Here is a 12296-nt window from a genome sequence, read left to right as displayed (position 1 = left end):
AAGATGTCGGGCCCCAACGGGGTCATCACCGTCGGCCCCACGTACAAACACGCGTTCGAATGCGACGTGGAGTGCGTGGAGTACGCCGAGGCCCTCGCCGAGTCCGAGGCCCTCATCGCCGACCTGGAGAACCTCTCCAAAGAGGTGCCAGACGTGAAGCGTCATGCCGGCAACTTCGAGCCAGCGGAGACGGTTAAGGCCGTCCCTCTCGACCCCAGTGGCGACACCTCCAAGCAGATCCGGATCGGTTCCGGGCTCGACCCCAAATAGGGAGCAGTGCTCGTCGACTTTCTCCGCGCAAACGCCGACATCTTTGCGTGGAGTCCCTCGGACATGCCCGGCATACCGAGGGATGTCGCCGAGCACTCGCTGGATATTCGGGCCAGAGCCCGACCTGTCAGGCAGCCTCTGCGCCGATTCGACGAGGAGAAGCGCAGAGTGATAGGCGAGGAGATCCACAAGCTAATGGCAGCAGGGTTCATCAAAGAGGTATTCCATCCCGAATGGCTTGCCAACCCTGTGCTTGTGAGGAAGAAAGGGGGGAAATGGCGGATGTGCGTAGACTACACTGGTCTCAACAAAGCATGTCCGAAGGTTCCCTACCCTCTACCTCGCATCGATCAGATCGTGGATTCCACTGCTGGGTGCGAAACCCTGTCCTTCCTCGATGCCTACTCAGGGTATCACCAAATCCGGATGAAAGAGTCCGACCAGCTCGCGACTTCTTTCATCACGCCCTTCGGCATGTACTGCTACGTCACCATGCCGTTCGGCTTGAGGAATGCGGGCGCGACGTACCAGCGGTGCATGAACCATGTGTTCGGCGAACACATCGGTCGCACGGTCGAGGCCTACGTCGATGACATCGTAGTCAAGACAAGGAAGGCTTCCGACCTCCTCTCCGACCTTGAAGTGACATTCCGATGTCTCAAGGCGAAAGGCGTCAAGATCAATCCCGAGAAGTGTGTCTTCGGGGTGCCCCGGGGCATGCTCTTGGGGTTCATCGTCTCCGAGCGAGGCATCAAAGCCAACCCGGAGAAGATCGCAGCTATCACCAGCATGGGGCCCATCAAGGACTTAAAAGGCGTACAGAAGGTCATGGGATGTCTCGCGGCCCTGAGCCGCTTCATCTCACGCCTCGGCGAAAGAGGTCTGCCTCTGTACCGCCTCTTGAGGAAGGCCGAGTGCTTCGCTTGGACCCCTGAGGCTGAGGAAGCTCTCGGGAACCTGAAGGCGCTCCTTATAAAGGCGCCTATCTTGGTGCCCCCAGCTGATGGAGAAGCCCTCTTGGTCTACGTCGCCGCGACCACTCAGGTGGTTAGCGCCGCGATTGTGGTCGAGAGGCAAGAAGAAGGGCATGCATTGCCCGTTCAGAGGCCAGTCTACTTCGTCAGCGAGGTACTGTCTGAGACCAAGATCCGCTACCCACAAGTTCAGAAGCTGCTGTATGCTGTGATCCTGACGAGGCGGAAGTTACGACATTACTTCGAGTCTCGTCCAGTAACTGTGGTGTCATTCTTCCCCCTGGGGGAGATCATCCAGTGCCGAGAGGCCTCGGGCAGGATCGCAAAGTGGGCGGTGGAAATCATGGGCGAAACAATCTCGTTCGCCCCTCGGAAGGCCATCAAGTCCCAGGTGTTGGCGGACTTCGTAGCTGAATGGGTCGACACCCAGCTGCCGACGGCTCCGATCCAACCGGAGCTCTGGACCATGTTTTTCGACGGGTCGCTGATGAAGACGGGAGCCGGCGCGGGCCTGCTCTTCATCTCGCCCCTCGGGAAACACCTACGCTACGTGCTACGCCTCCATTTCCCGGCGTCCAACAATGTGGCTGAGTACGAGGCTCTGGTCAACGGGTTGCGGATCGCCATCGAGCTAGGGGTCAGACGCCTCGACGCCCGCGGTGACTCGCAGCTCGTCATCGACCAAGTCATGAAGAACTCCCACTGTCGCGACCCGAAGATGGAGGCCTACTGCGATGAGGTTCGACGCCTGGAAGACAAGTTCTACGGGCTCGAGCTCAACCACATCGCTCGGCCCTACAACGAGACTGCGGACGAGCTGGCTAAAATAGCCTCGGGGCGAACAACGTTTCCCCCGGACGTCTTCTCCCGGGATCTGCATCAACCCTCCGTCAAGATCGACGACACGCCCGAGCCCAAGGCACCCTCGGCACAGCCCGAGGCGCCCTCGGTTCAGCCCGAGGTACCCTCGGCCCCCGAGGGCGAGGCACTGGACGTCGAGGAGGAGCAGAGCGGGGCCACGCCTGATCGAAATTGGTAGGCCCCATACCTGCAATATCTCCGCCAAGGAGAGCTACCCCTCTACCAAGCCGAGGCTCGGCGGGTAGCGCGACGCGCCAAGTCGTTCGTCTTGCTGGGCGATGAGGAGGAGCTCTACCACCGCAGCCCCTCGGGCATCCTCCAGCGATGCATCTCCATCGCCGAAGGTCAGGAACTCCTGCAAGAAATACACTCGGGGGCTTGCGCCATCATGCAGCGCCTCGAGCCCTTGTCGGGAATGCTTTCCGACAAGGCTTCTACTGGCCAACGGCGGTGGCTGACGCCACTAGAATTGTCCGCACCTGCGAAGGGTGCCAATTCTATGCGAAGCAGACCCACCTGGCCGCTCAGGCTCTGCAGACGATACCCATCACCTGGCCCTTTGCTGTATGGGGTCTGGACCTCGTCGGTCCCTTACAGAAGGCGCCCGGGGACTACACGCACCTGCTGGTCGCCATCGACAAATTCTCCAAGTGGATCGAGGTCCGACCCCTGAACAGCATCAGGTCCGAGCAGGCGGTGGCGTTCTTCACCAACATCATCCATCGCTTCGGGGTCCCAAACTCCATCATCACTGACAACGGTACCCAGTTCACCGGCAGAAAATTCTTGGATTTTTGCGAGGATCATCACATCCGGGTGGACTGGGCCGCCGTGGCTCATCCCATGTCGAATGGGCAAGTAGAGCGTGCCAACGACATGATTCTACAAGGGCTCAAGCCCCGGATTTACAACGACCTCAACAAGTTCGGCAAGCGATGGATGAAGGAACTCCCCTCGGTGATCTGGAGCCTGAGGACAACGCCAAGCCGAGCCACGGGTTTCACGCCGTTCTTCCTGGTCTACGGGGCCGAGGCCATTTTGCCCACTGACTTGGAATACGGCTCCCCGAGGACGAGGGCCTACAACGATCAAAGCAACCAAGCTAGCCGAGAAGAATCGCTGGACCAGCTGGAAGAGGCTCGGGACAAGGCCTTACTACACTCGGCGCGGTACCAGCAGTCCCTGGGACGCTACCACGCCCGAGGGGTCCGGTCCCGAGACCTCCAGGTGGGCGACCTGGTGCTTCGGCTGCAGCAAGACGCCCGAGGGAGGCACAAGCTTACGCCCCCCTGGGAGGGGCCATTCGTCATCGCCAAAGTTCTGAAGCCCGGAACATACAAGCTGGCCAACAATCAAGGCGAGGTCTACGGCAACGCTTGGAACATCAAACAGCTACGTCGCTTCTACCCTTAAGATGTTTTCAAGTTGTTCATATACCTCGCACCCACGCAAAGTTTAGTCATCAAGGAAGGGTCGGCCTCGCCTCGGCAAAGCCCGACCCTCCCTCGGGGGCTAAAAGGGGGGGGACCCCCTCTGCGTCGAAATTTTCCTCGAAAAAAGATCCCTTTTACCAGAATATCTTTCGTGCTTTTTGACTATTTCGAAAAGCGGATCCTGAAAACGATGGAGTACACGTAAGCAGCCAAGGCTGACCGAGCCGAGGGACTCCTACGCCTCCGGGATACGGATACCTCACTCATCACCTTCTGCGATAAGTAACTCACGTTCGGATAAAGTGACTCCGCAGACCGAACAAGTCTTTACGTTCGGAAGCTCTTTTGCCGAAGCGATCCTTCGAGCCTTCTCAACTGAGTCGGAGACAGGGCCTCATGGACGGGTGAAAGTACGCGTAAGCGGCAAGGCCGACCGAGCCGAGGGATTCCCACACCTCCGGGATACGGATACCTCACTCATCACCTTCCGCGAGAAGCAACTCTCGCTCGCACAAACATCCCTGTTACCGGCAAAAAGTCCAGATGCTCGAAATAAGAGGAAAGGAGACGCAGCTTTACAACGCAGCGAGGGTGTGTTTTCTGGCCTCAGCGGCCGCAGAAGGCACACGCTACAAGACAATCTGATCCTGCAGGCTCGGGTCTTCACGCTGGAAGAGGGCTGTAGCACCCTCGGCATCGACAATACCTTCAGCGAGATCCGACCCAGCCTCGGACGGCGACGAGGTCCAGGGACTTCTCCGGGAATCCGGCCCGAGCAGGCGGCTCGGCCGGTTACCCCAGGGGCCTCGGCTAACCATCTTCCAAGGGCACCAGCCCGGTCCGAGGCCTCGGCTGGTCAACTCCGGTGTCGGTCCCGCTGACGGACAACCCGGCTAGGCTCCGGCCAACCAGGTTTTCATTTTCGAGCCAACTCCGCCTCTGTTCGTGCTGATATCGCTACCCCTGGCCTCGGCTCATCGAAGAGCGGCCGAGGGGTCTCTTTAACTAAGCTAGAGGAGCCTCAGACAACAAGGCCGATCGAGCCGAGGGACTCCTACGCCTCCGGGATACGGATACCTCACTCGTCACCTTGACACGGGGCGACTCATGCTTGGTGAAGCGGTTCAGATAATCAACATGCGAGACTCAGTGCTCGAAAATGAGGAAAAAACACGGCTCCGTGCCGAAATTACATATATGTTCAGGCCTCGACAGCCACAATGAACAAACACACTAGCATTCAAGGTGCCATCACAAACGGAACTCCGGTTCCCCCTCCACAGGTACGAACAACCCCACTCCATGGGGGAAGGCCTGCGGAGCAACGGAAGACCGACGAACGGCGCGCCGTCACCTGCTCCAGCAGCGGCGACGACTTCTGCTCCGGGGGGCCGAACAGCGGCAGCACTGACCCCAGGGCGGATGCTGCTGCCAGGAGGCCCCCGCCCATGCCAAAACTCGTAAGGCAAGGATGGGCAGAAGGTCGTAGAGTTGGAGGTCAGTCCGTGGCCGGCCCCGGCTATCACGCCGGCAGAAGAACCTCTTCCAGCTGTTGTGGCAGACGCCGGCGCCGCGAGCGGCTCCGAAGCCACTCGCGTCCGAAAGCCGGGCACGCTGCAGCTGCCAGCGCCACGGACGACAACCGCTCCTCCCCCCCATCACTGAGTGAAGGAGCGGGCCACCGCCCACGCAGGGGGCGACCCCAACTCGGCACACTCCCCTCCCCAGCCTTAGTGATGAAAATCCTTGAGGCTGAGGGAGGGGCAGAGGCCGCAGCCCGGCTCGCTTTCCCCCACCATGAAGCTGGAGGTCACCATCTTGGGTGACCGCAGGTGGAGGGGTGCAGCCGGGCTGCATGATGAAAATCCTTGAAGCCGAACGATGGCTGAAAGGTACCAACTCCCACGGAGTTGCGTTCCTCCAACAATGAGGCGAAAAGACGGCGGATACCCCCCATCCGGGGGCTTGGAAGGTGGAAAGACGCGACGCATAAGGGGGGAAGAAGACATGGTTGCCTTCCGAAAGGGGTCGCCCTCCTTTTAAAGGCAACTCTCCCTACGTGCGCCCCCAAACGCCACGGGCTGAGTCTTCTCCAACACGCTCCAAGGCCCTCCCCTGCGGCGCAGGGGCTGGGTCCCGCATGTCATGCAAACCGGCTCAGAGCAGAAGAAGCCAAAGCGCCGCGCGTGGTGCACACAACCGCCCAGCGGTTACAAGCGACACCCCACTTTTGCCCAGACCAACGGGCGGAAGGAGTGGGCAGCCATGCAGGAGGCATGCAACCACGCCAAGTGGACACGCTTCTCCGACTCCCAACGCGCCAGCATGGAGGCCCCGGCCCACGCGTCACGCAACCGGCGCGCCGGATGCTGCATGCAGGCAATTGCACCGCCACTTGCACCACCGTCGCGCCTCTTCGGTTGCGGAACCAATGCCGCGACTCGAGGCGACCCAGCGCACGACCCCAGCGGCGCCAGCTTGGCACGACGGTCAACGCGGCCAAAAGTGGGCCGACAGTAATGACGGTGGCAGGCGGGCGGGAGCAGCGGTCACGTCGTCAGCCAGGCTCACGTCCCATCCAGGGGCAGCAAGAGAGCCTCCTCTCACGGCGTGAAGACGGCGCACCCGTGATCCGTCCCTCGAACGGCTCGCGCACGCGCAACGGCCACCCCACCAACCACTCGCCCCGTCGCATTAACTCCGCAGCGGGACAGGCGGTGCTTCTGGCAGGAGAAGCGGGCGACGCTTCGCCTTCGCCGTAATAACCACGCCAAAAAAGGTACGCCACGTCGTTCGATTTCGTATCCTTTTCCTTTTTTCCTCTTTTTCTATCTCTTGCAACAGGGACCGGGAAAGGGGGATACCCCGAAAAGATCGTTCCCTATGAAGGAACCGGGCTCCGAGCCCCCCCTACTGTTCAGAGGTTCGAAGGCTGGCCCTCCGAGGGGTTCAACAGTCGCCTCAGATCGCGTGGGCCCTACACCCACTACTGGTCAGAGGTTCGAAGGCCGGCCCCCTGAAGGGCTCCACGGCCGCCTCAGGCTACTCGGGCTCCGCGCCCATTACTGATCAGGGGTTCGAAGGCTGGCCCCCGAAGGGTTCACAGTCGCCTCAGACGCCGAGCGAGGGATGACCAGGGGTACGTTCGATACATAACCAAGGCTCGGGCTGCGCTCCCGAGGTACCCTAGGACATTTCCGAGACCAGCGGGAGCGATCTTGTAACGGAATCCCATCGGAGGGAGGCATCGAGCCCTCGGACCCCGTCGCCAGGGGACCGGGTCCGGCAGATCACCCGCAGGTACTTTTGGGCGTGCCTCTAGGCCCCTAGCCGACCCCCAACGAACGGGGCACGGACGTCCACTCGGATTACCCGCTTGCAGCTCACCGGAGACACCATGTTCGGTGCCCATCGAGGGTAACATGGCGCACTCCCCCCTCCTCCTTGCGGAAAGGCGACGTAGGGGCGTATGTAAAAAAGCCGAGTCTGTCCCTGATCGCCCTCTTGCCCTGTGCGGAGGCTCGGGGGCTGCTCTCGCAAACCCGGCTCCGGCCGAACCGTTGACAGCGTCAACATACCAGCCCGAGAGCTTGGGCCCCGACCGTGCACCCGGGCTACGGCCAGTTCGCATGAGGGAACCACCAGACCAGCCGAAGCATTACGCAAGGCATTAAGACCTCGAAGGAGTGAAACCACTCCTCCGAGGCCTCGGGGGCTACACCCGGCGGGTGCGCTCGCGCGCACCCACCAGAACAAAATGCAACCGAGAAAGGCTGGTCCCCTTGCAAAAAAGTGCGACGAAAGCCTCCAAGCGAGTGCTAACACTCCCTTCGAGGCTCGGGGGCTACTGTCGGGGACCATAATTAGGGGTACCCTCAAGACGCCTAATTCTCAGCTGGTAACCCCCATTAGCATAAAGCTGCAGAGGCCTGATGGGTGCGATTAAGTCAGGGATCAGTCCGTACGAGCGACTCGATCACGCCTCGCCCGAGCCTAGCCTCGGGCAAGGGCAGCCGACCCCTAGGGATTTCCGTCTCGCCCGAGGCCCCCCTTTAACGGCGGACACATCTCCGGCTCGCCCGAGGCCTTGCCTTCGCTAAGAAGCAACCCTGACTAAATCGCCGCACCGACCGACCAAGTCGCAGGAGCATTTAACGCAAAGGTGGCCTGACACCTTTATCCTGACGCGCGCCCCCCCGGCAGAGCCGAAGTGACCGCCGTCACTTCGCCGCTCCACTGACCGGTCTGACAGAAGGACAGCGCCGCCTGCGCCACTCCGACTGCAGTGCCACTTGACAGAGTGAGACTGACAGGCAGTCAGGCCCTGCCAAAGGCGCCATAGGAAACTCCGCTCCGCCCGACCCAGGGCTCGGACTCGGGCTAAGCCCCGGAAGACGGCGAACTCCGCTCCGCCCGACCCAGGGCTCGGACTCGGGCTAAGCCCCGGAAGACGGTGAACTCCGCTCCGCCCGACCCAGGGCTCGGACTCGGGCTAAGCCCCGGAAGACGGCGAACTCCGCTCCGCCCGACCCAAGGCTCGGACTCGGGCTAAGCCCCGGAAGACGGCGAACTCCGCTCCGCCCGACCCAGGGCTCGGACTCGGGCTAGGCCCCGGAAGACGACGAACTCCGCTCCGCCCGACCCAGGGCTCGGACTCGGGCTAAGCCCCGGAAGACGACGAACTCCGCTCCGCCCGACCCAGGGCTCGGACACGGGCTAGGCCCCGGAAGACGGCGAACTCCGCTCCGCCCGACCCAGGGCTCGGACTCGGGCTAAGCCCCAGAAGACGACGAACTCCGCTTCGCCCGACCCCAGGGCTCGGACTCCGCCCTGGCCTCTGCCGAACAACCTCCGCCTCGCCCGACCCAGGGGCTCGGGCTCGGCCTCGGCCATGGAAGACAGACTCGACCTCGGCTTCGGAGGAGCCTCCACGTCGCCCGACCTAGGGCACAGGCCCGCCACGTCAACAGGGAGCGCCATCATCACCCTGCCCCGAGCCGACTCGGGCCGCAGAGAACAAGACCGGTGTCCCATCTGGCTAGCTCCGCCAGATAGGCAATGATGGCGCCCCGCTAGCCCTGTGACGACGGCGGCTCTCAGCTCCCTTACGGAAGCAGAGGGACGTCAACAAGGACTCAACCGCTCCGACAGCTGTCCCTCCGCCAGGCTCCGTTGCTCCTCCGACAGCCACGACATCACGCCAGCTGGGTGCCAAGATCTCTCCGGCTGCCACATTGGCATGTACTCAAGGGCGCTAGCTCTCCCTCCGCTAGACACGTAGCACTCTGCTACACCCCCATTGTACACCTGGATCCTCTCCTTACGACTATAAAAGGAAGGACCAGGGCCTTCTTAGAGAAGGTTGGCCGCGCGGGGACGAGGACGGGACAGGCGCTCTCTTGGGGCCGCTCGCTTCCCTCACCCGCGTGGACGCTTGTAACCCCCTACTGCAAGCGCACCCGACCTGGGCGCGGGACAAACACGAAGGCCGCGGGATTTCCACCTCTCTCACGCCCGTCTCCGGCCACCTTGCTTTCCCCCCTTCGCGCTCGCCCACGCGCTCGACCCATCTGGGCTGGGGCACGCGGCACACTCACTCGTCGGCTTAGGGACCCCCCCGGTCTCGAAACGCCGACACAACTGCACTGCTCCATCTTCGTGCTGGTGGTGTGTACATATAGATAGGGCTAAAAATGGATCTCTGAAAATCCAAATTATTCGTATTCGCTAAAACTGCTAATATAGATATTTGTTTCCGTATTCAATTTTAATATAAATGTCAAATGGATGTATCCGAATTCAATTTATAGTACTTTTCTCTATCCGATTCTATATTCATATTCGCAAAAAATCATAAAACATCTGATACTATCAGTATTTGATGAAACCGTTTGAAACTTAATTTTATCACTATTACTCATTACAGATGATTTTAAGTTTAATAACATACTAGAAAAATGGTATATATCATTTAAAATATTAAAAATATTTTTATGATAAATAAATAAATATATCAACCTTATATTTCTAGTGATATTCAATAATAAAATTCAATAAGCTTCATTATAAACATTCAATTATAACTCTCCACTTTATCTATATAGTGAACACATCTCAACTAAGTTCCATAAAGATTCAACTATAACTCTCCACTTTACAATATATAGATAAATTTCGTCATGTTTTCATTTAAGTTTTGGTACACAGATTATGTATAGGGTATTCATTCATTTTAGAATGGAAATTTTGTTTTTTCTTGGTACATTTACTATTTTATATCAATTTTAGTTTACTTGTATTTGTACAAATGTCACTTGTTAAATATCATGTGTTGTTGTTTACCTTTTGTTACATGATTCAATACTTTAAAAGTATTATTTATATAGTTTTGTTGACTTGGATATGGGAATCATGAGAAATTTACTTTACTTTAAGTTTGTTTTGACTATCTATAAACTTGTACTTAAATAAAAAAAACTTACATATGTTAAATTTTAGGGTATATTGTTTGAGTTGAATTGAATAAATATACGAATAGGAATTTGGATTCGACTAGCCATTTTGTATTCGCGTATAAATTGATTCATCATTAATATTAACCTAAACTTAAGCTTATGTAGTAATAATGCGAATATGTACAGGAAATCACTTTGAGAAGCCATCTAAGTTAATATTACATTTTGTTTTAATTCGATCTGTACATTTCAAAAGACATGTTCCCACACTCTTAATATGTTTATAAAATATATTACTGCCAAAGCCACCTAAGTTGTACAGCGAAGGCACAATAGTATCCGCGCCCTGTTGGGTTCCGTTGTCTAGACTACTGAGATAAAAATACTGTAGAAACAGTAGAAGTCCATATGAATTAAAGTAAAACAAAATGAATCTGCAAAGTGGCCTCCATCCATCTCAATGCTCATCTTTTGCGGGCTGTTTGCAGAGTACTACAATACTTACCATGGCCGTTGCTCACATCATAAACAGAGGTGGTTAACGTTGGCGAACTTTTTACAGTAGATGTCACCAAGCAAGCATTAGCCTTACAAAAACCGGTTACTGGCTAACCATGCAATTTTTTACATGTAATTAACAACCTCGCTCACGAACACACATCTCATCGTACCATTTATATATATAACCCACAAGGTTAAAAAAGTACTAGTAAAAGAAAGGGTAAAAAAGGAGTTACTACACGAGTGATCAGAGAGCCCGAGGGTGAACACAAAACAGGCTCACTCAATGCACCTTCTTGGAGAAGAGCCCCTTGATACCGAACAGCCCGCCGGGGCCAGGGCCGCGGGCGGCGCCGACTTCCACCCGCCGGCAGCTGACCTGGTGCCGGTACCCAATGCACGAGTTCACGCTCAGGTTCAGGCCCCGGACGCCGCCACTCAGGCCGGGCTTCCGGCCGTTGGCAACGCCGGCGGGTTTGTCCTTGTGCTGCCGCGGCGGTGCCCGCCTGTCGGAGAACAGCTCTGAGGCCGAAGGGGCAGGGCCTGGAGCGGGGGCGGGCGCGGGCTTGCCTGCCGGTCGCCGGATCTGCCAGACCGGGCTGGACCGGCCCACCGGCACGCCGCCGCCGGAGCGGCCCGGGCTCGCCGCCCACCGCCGGAGCGGAGGGGCGCCGGCCTCGCCGCGGGAGTTGCTGCGCGAGCACGGCGCGCTGCTCACCTTCCTCGTGGGCGGCCGCGGCTTGGATGAGCCGGACCCGCCGCCGGCCGAGCGGCTCCGCGAGAAGGGCCAGATGTTGATGTTCAGCTCCGAGCCCGCGCCGCCGGTGTGCCCGCTGCCCTGTTTCCGGCTACAGGCCCCATCCTTGCGCTTCTCCTTGTCCTTCTCCCGGTCCTTCTCCTCGCCTCCCGGCGCCGGCTTCTTGGAAAAGATGTCGGTCCAGCGCTTCGACCCTCCTCCTCCGCTACCGGTGGACGGCGCCTGGGAAGTCATCGAGGCCGTAGGCGCCGCGGCGGTCGCAAGAAGGGACGCTTCCCCTAGCTGCGACTCCGGCTCCGGCTCTGCGACGGGCACGCATTGGCTGATGCCGCTGCCTTTGTTCCTGGACTCCGGCTTCGGTGGGAGGATGGGAAGCGGGAGGAGCACCCCGCCGGCGAAGAGCTCGTCGGCGCAGGAGGGCGAGGCGGCGGGGTTGGGGTAGAGCGGCCAGAACTCGAACTCCGGGGAGGAGGACGCGCTACTCCTCGCCTCGGGGGCGTCCATGGCTGCCTGGGGGTGGGAGGAGCCGGCCTCTCTCTGCTTGCTCCGATTGCTTCAGCTGCCTGCGAGAAGCAAGGTGGAAGACTGGAATGGAAGGGAGGTGAGGAGAGGGAAGAGGGGAGGTGGCAGCGCGCGGCTTTGTATTGGTGGGTACGCGAGGCAGACGAAGACCATTAAAAGGCAAGCACATGGCCACGTAGGCCCGCCACTCTTCAATAAATGGGTGGGACCCGCGGAGGCTAGTGGGGCAGGGGTAGCGGTGGCCGGTGGAACCGATGGCAATTTCGGAGGTAACTACTTTTCTTTTTATTCGCATTCTTTTTACTCATTTAGAATTATAGTTTATATTTTTCTAGCATCTTTTTTAAAACTGGAGAACATACTCCATCATAAAATAAACTTGAATCATTTTTAAATTTAACTAGAAACACAAAGAGCAATATTAATATTTCTATTTGTAGATAAGTTTAATATAAAAATATGATTCGTACATAATATAATGATAGTTCTTATCCATTATAATATTAGCATATTTTTGTGTAAG

At 57.8% G+C, this 12296-nt stretch overlaps 1 protein-coding gene across 1 annotated transcript; it reads right to left on the bottom strand.

Moving 5' to 3' along the window:
* Nucleotides 1-10412: 10412 nt before the first annotated feature.
* LOC103648005 (translation initiation factor IF-2) lies at nt 10413-11929 on the bottom strand. The gene has a single exon (XM_008672510.3). The coding sequence runs from the start codon at nt 11753-11755 to the stop codon at nt 10778-10780; it is 978 nt and encodes a 325-aa protein (XP_008670732.1). The 5' UTR covers nt 11756-11929; the 3' UTR covers nt 10413-10777.
* Nucleotides 11930-12296: the final 367 nt, after the last annotated feature.

The sequence above is a fragment of the Zea mays genome, chromosome 2, assembly GCF_902167145.1.
Source record: "Zea mays cultivar B73 chromosome 2, Zm-B73-REFERENCE-NAM-5.0, whole genome shotgun sequence".
In the NCBI taxonomy this organism is placed as follows: Eukaryota; Viridiplantae; Streptophyta; class Magnoliopsida; order Poales; family Poaceae; genus Zea; species Zea mays.
The sequence above is the reverse complement of the archived record's forward strand: the minus strand, read 5'-3'. Positions and strand labels throughout refer to the sequence as shown.